This window comes from Camelina sativa, chromosome 11 (genome assembly GCF_000633955.1).
Source record: "Camelina sativa cultivar DH55 chromosome 11, Cs, whole genome shotgun sequence".
Classification (NCBI taxonomy): domain Eukaryota; kingdom Viridiplantae; phylum Streptophyta; class Magnoliopsida; order Brassicales; family Brassicaceae; genus Camelina; species Camelina sativa.
Genome location: NC_025695.1, coordinates 21900434 through 21906313, shown reverse-complemented (window position 1 = coordinate 21906313; position 5880 = coordinate 21900434). Strand labels below are relative to the sequence as shown.

At 42.8% G+C, this 5880-nt stretch overlaps 1 protein-coding gene across 1 annotated transcript; it reads right to left on the bottom strand.

Annotated features, from left to right (window-relative positions):
• On the bottom strand, positions 2271-3020 carry LOC104728209. Its single transcript, XM_010447230.1, has 2 exons — positions 2907-3020; positions 2271-2852 (listed from the first exon to the last, which is right to left on the bottom strand). The coding sequence occupies exons 1-2, from the start codon at positions 3018-3020 to the stop codon at positions 2271-2273; spliced, it is 696 nt and encodes a 231-aa protein (XP_010445532.1).

The window sequence follows — 5880 nt, the reverse complement described above, 5'->3', positions numbered from 1 at the left end:
AAAACATGCATCAGCCGCTGCTGACAAAACTTGGTGTCGACCGACACTCCCTCAGTGTCGATCAACACTCTGCCTTGGTGTCGACCGACACCGACTCTGAAACACATCAATACGAAACCAAATGACGAAGAACCGCTTCCCAAATCCTCCAAATCGTCCGCAATTCACCCAAAAATCCTGGAAACTCAAGGAAACCAACAACAAGCCACACACACACAAGAATACACCACAAAACACAACAAAACAAGCAAAACAAAGGATTCTCAGACTTAAATAAGCCATGGTCATGCACCCACCTCTTTTGCAGGAAGTTTCTGACCCTAACTGACGAATCCAACACCTTGGAAGGCTTCTCCTTTGTTTCTAGCACTAGATCTCCGCTCCACAGGAACCGATCTCACCAAACAAGCCTTAAATCCCCAAAATCTCCCAAGAACACACTCACTTCTCTCTTTTCTCTCTAACTTTTCTCCGTAGCAGCTAAAAGTGTTAATCCCCGAAACCCTCAGGTCGATTTCACACTTATATACCTCGGTTTGGGATCCCACTTAAACCAAACCGTGCCAAAACGACGATTTAAAACAATTTTGTCGAACCAGAAATTGTTGGTGTTGACCGACACCACCCTTGGTGTTGATCGACACCCATCCCAAAAACCCACTAATTGGTTCGCGGATGTTACAATTCTCCCCCTCTAACAAAATATTCGTCCTCGAATCTGCAAAACACTGCCACTCGACCGCAAAACTCATTCAACCACTGTCGCAACAGTTCGCACCACCCAACCATCCGGTCTGCCGCAACCAGGACACAACTGGACCAAACCACCCCGACCTCACTGGTCATTCCATCCCGACCCCACTGGTCAACACCATCCTGACCCCACCAGTCAATACCATTCCGACCCCCACCGGTCCACACCATCCCGACCCTACTGGTCTGCACAATCCCGACCCTACTGGTCTGCACAATCCCGACCCTACTAGTCCCCACAATCCTGACCCCAGTGGTCCACACAATCCTGAACCCACCAGTCAAACAAAGTCCTGACCCAACTGGTCCACACAATCCTGACCCCACCGGTCAACAAGGTCCTGACCCCACTGGTCAACACAATTCTGACCCTACTGGTCAAACAAAGTCTTGACCCCACTGGTCAACACTAAACCCAGGAGTAAACTACCATCAACCGCGACATCTACATTCAATCACTATGCTTATTCAAACGTCCTAGACATTATTCGCTCCCAACTCATCCACTCTCAGGTTAAAACCTTTGAGTTATACCGATCTCACTCTCAGACCACCATCCTTGAGCGATACCGTCTCACTCTTGGGTCGTCACCCTCAAGATCTCGGTACCAGGGGAACCACCATCCCCTCCGGTGAACCACCATCTCCCAGGAGAACCACCATCTCCTCTGCCGCTCTCAGGGCCTACCACCCCTCAAGCTATCGGTATACAGGGAACCACCATCCCCTCAGATGAACCATAATCTCCTTATGAGTTGTTCATGACCCACCGTCCCTAGAGCAAACAAGTCTTGACATCTCCAACCACTTTCCAACTTTACATCACAATGTCATACTAACCACCATATACTCCTTCCCAAATGCTACCATGACCACCAGCAGATCACCCAGGAACACCCTACCCTCAAGGTATTTTCCGTACACTTTCCAAAAATAGCAAGCTCTAACTCACAAGTCAACTTTCCATTTTTAGAAACTTTCTATTTATGGAAACTTTCCATTTATAAAAGTCCCGAGCTATTTCCTTTTTCTACATGACACACGAGTCAAAAATTCCATAAAAGAAACTCATCTTAATAAACCTCAAAGTGCAACAATCGTTCGTAACCCAAAAATAATAAAGAAAACAAAGCAACTAACAAAAATAATAAAGAACACAAGCTTCGGATATGCTACTCGATCCTCCCGTCGCCATAGTCGTGTAAACTCACAGTGCTCCTTCTGTATGCGCTCCCGGCTGTACCCCTGGTTGAGCTACCGCCACCACCAACGGCTGCAACTTAGGACAGCGAGGCTTTACATGCCCCACCTCTCCACAGTGAAAGCACACTCCAAGATCCCCCTGCGGTCCATCTCTCTTGGGACAGTTTGCGAGCTTGTGATCCTTGTTCCCGCATCCAAAGCATCCTAGACCACCTTGGCTCACCTCCGAAGTACTCTCCTCTTTTTACCTTGCTTCGGTTGAGTCTCACTCGTCTGAACCGCTGGAGTGACCGTCACACCTGTGTCCGGATGTCCTAATCAATCTCAGCTGCGGTCTCAACCAAATCCGCTCTTGTAGCATAACTTCGTCCTCTACAATGAACCCGCAAGTCATCACGAAGTGCCCTCATAAACCTCCTGATCTGAGCCACCTCAGACTCCATCGCCCGACCCCCATACATCAGAAGTCGACTAAACTCCAAGTCCAGCTCCCGCACTGACCGAGTCCCCTGAGATAATTGTAGGAACTTCACCTCCAAACGGTCTAGTGCCTCTCTAGGAAAAGACTTGCGTTTGAACTCCTCGACGAAGTCAGCCCAAGACATTTCCATCTGCAGTCTCCTAGCAGCCACTGATCTCCACCACAAATGAGCGTCACCAATCAGATTGTGGACCCCTATGTCCACCCAAAACTCCTCATGACATCTAAGAGATTGGATGTTACGTTCCACTCTCGTCCTCCACACATCTATAACAGTAGGATCAGTACCACCCAAAAACCGCTCAGTACTGATGTAGTTCATCACCCTCAGCATACTTACATAACGAGAATGAACTCCTACATCCGCAGCCACTGGCTGCTGCTCCTCCGCCGCCACTGGCGGTACTACCTGAGCCTAAGCCGGTACCTCTCCCGGTATCCACTCCAACAGCTGTGTCAACAAGCTCACCAGGTCAACGCCTCCTCCAGGGGTTCCACCTGCTGGGACTCTCGCACCTGAAACCCTAGCATCGCCGATTCTATCAGCGCCTACGGTCCTCTCAGTACCCCCGACAACACTCATGGACCCCACATGGAAGCCCTGCGACTCGCCGACACCCTCAACTGTCACACTCTACTCAACATACTCACTAACTGCAGGGACTCTGCCCCTACCACGGACACGACCACATCCGCGTCCTCGACCAGCAACAGCACTCCCTCTAACCATCTGCACTACCAAAACAAAAGGCTAAGTACACAATTTAAAACCACACACAAAGCACACATCTTACCGTGGAATCTCATTGAAGGCCCGAAGAGGATGATACTAGGACTCCATACCACAAACAAATTGACTAAGTACTCATAATCAATTTCATCACACAACATCATGCATCCAGGAACAGAAAAATAATTGAACCAATTAAATTCCCATAAAACCACTCTAACACCAATCCACTTAACCGCCCTAGAACCGTAAGGGCTCTGATACCAAACTGAAACAACCCGACCCGTTTTTTTTAATAATAGTAATAATATATATATATATATATATATATAATTAAGCATCTCATACTACTTAATTAGACCAACCAAAACACCATACATCATTAAACCAACAACAACCAATATGCACAACGGAAACATACCAACAATACAAAACCAATATATCCTTGATACAATAACATTACTAACCATTCTCTCCAAGGTTCCAACATAAACAATATAACAAAGACCATCCACACATAAACAAGATCCTAGATCATCCTTTTCCTCATCGCCATGATTCCGCGTTACAAACTTGCACACCACAAACAACAATTGAGATGCGTAAGAATTATCACAAATACTTAGTGAGGCAATCCTCCCATCTATTAAGCTATACACACAAGCAACTGAGAAACCAATGTTTAACAAATAACAACCAAACTCAACAAACCAGGAAAAACAAGCATCAACCGCTGCTAACAAAACTTGGTGTCGATCGACACCGACTCTGCAACACATCTGCACGAAATCAAAAGTCGAAGAACCGCTTCCCAAATTCTCCAAATCGTCCGGAGTTCACCCAAAACTCCTGGAAACTCAAGGGAACCAACAACCAACCACACATACAAGAATAGACCACAAAACACAACAAAACAAGCAAAACAAAGGATTCTCAGACTTAGATAAGCCATGATCATGCATCCACCTCTTTTGCAGGAAGTTTCTGACCCTAACTGACGAATCCAACACCTTGGAAGGCTTCTTCTTCGTTCCTAGCCCTAGATCTCCGCTCCACAGGAACAGTCTCACCAAACAAGCCTTGAATCCCCAAAATCTCCCAAAAACACACTCTCTTCTCCCTTGTCTCTCTAACTTTTCTCTGTAGCGGCAAAAAGTGTTAATCCCCGAAACCCTCAGGTCGATTTCACATTTATATACCTCGGTTTGGGATCCCACTTAAACCAAACCGTGCCAAAACGACGATTTAAAACAATTTAGTCGAACCAGAAATTGTTGGTGTCGATCGACACCCATCCCAAAAACCCACTAATTGGTTCACGGATGTTACAATTCCTTTACAGTTTAACTTTTTTATCCAAAGCAAAGTTCTTTTAATTCATTGATTTCTGAGATGATGATGTATTTCGTGATGGTGTTGGTCGAGAGAAGCCTCTTTAAAGTAAATATCCCGATAAAATATAGATACTTAGACCACCGTTAGAAAATATAGATACTTAGACCACCTCTAACGGTGGTCTCTCACACCATCTCTTACCATTAATAAAAAAATAAGTGTGAGGGAGAGAGACTTCTCTGGTTTAAAGGGTTTGAGGTATTTTTCCAAAAAAACATGAGAACGATTCTTATATATGTTTTCTTTGTGATTGGTCTGTTGAATTGATTTTTGATTAAATATTATTATAGTTTATGATTTTACTTAAGGTTGCATTCACGCTTAGTATGAGAGACCTAAATCGAGAGATTAATAATGATGATGCTCTTCAGAAAGAGATATGTATCACCATGTGAAAGTTTTTTAAGAGTGACAATCGATTTTTTTTCTTTTCTATATTATTAGAAGCTATTAAGGGCATCTCCAACCATAGTTTTCTAACATGAATTTCTTATTATTGGGATCATACAAATTTTGTTATTTAATTTGAATTTCTTAAATAGTTTAAAATCTCCTTCCAAAATTTCTAAAACCTCTTATTTAAAAAACTTTTAAAACCAATTTTTACTATTTAAGAAACTTACACAATTGTTTATTAATAGTTTTTTGTCTCTCTAAAATAAGATATTTATGTTAAGAAACCTCCGATGGAGGTGACCTAATGCATATATGTATAGTCTATGAGGTTTACGAATGTTTGGAATTGAGTGTTTCACTTATTGATTATATTATTCGTATATCTTTCCTTTTTTGTTTTAATAATGTATTATTATATTCATTATAGTATCAGCATAATATAATCCAATTTATGACTGGGCAAAATACCTAAACCCGATAACCCGACTCGTATCCAAAATTTTAAAATATTTGAATGGATTTAGGACCTATTAAAATCATATACCCGAGTCTGATCGGATACCCAAACTAATCCAAACATATATAAATTATTACCTTTAAACTCGTCATTAGTGGGATTTAAACTTGTCACCTAAAGTATTTAATGGATGCATTGTAATGGATGTATTTTTTACTCTCATCAATTTATTATGGTTACATGTTTGTCCAAACCGGATTGATCACCCCCACCCCCACTAATTGATGGCATCAATGAAGGCTTAATTCCGTCGAGATAGTTACAAAACACTAACTTGAGAAGACGTGATGAATTCTGTGAAGATTAATAGATTGAATAGCCATTATCTCGAAGGGTGTGTTCGAAAGATCGGAAGGGACTAATTAAGTAAATGGTTAGAGTCAATCGACTCATTGTTAATTGATT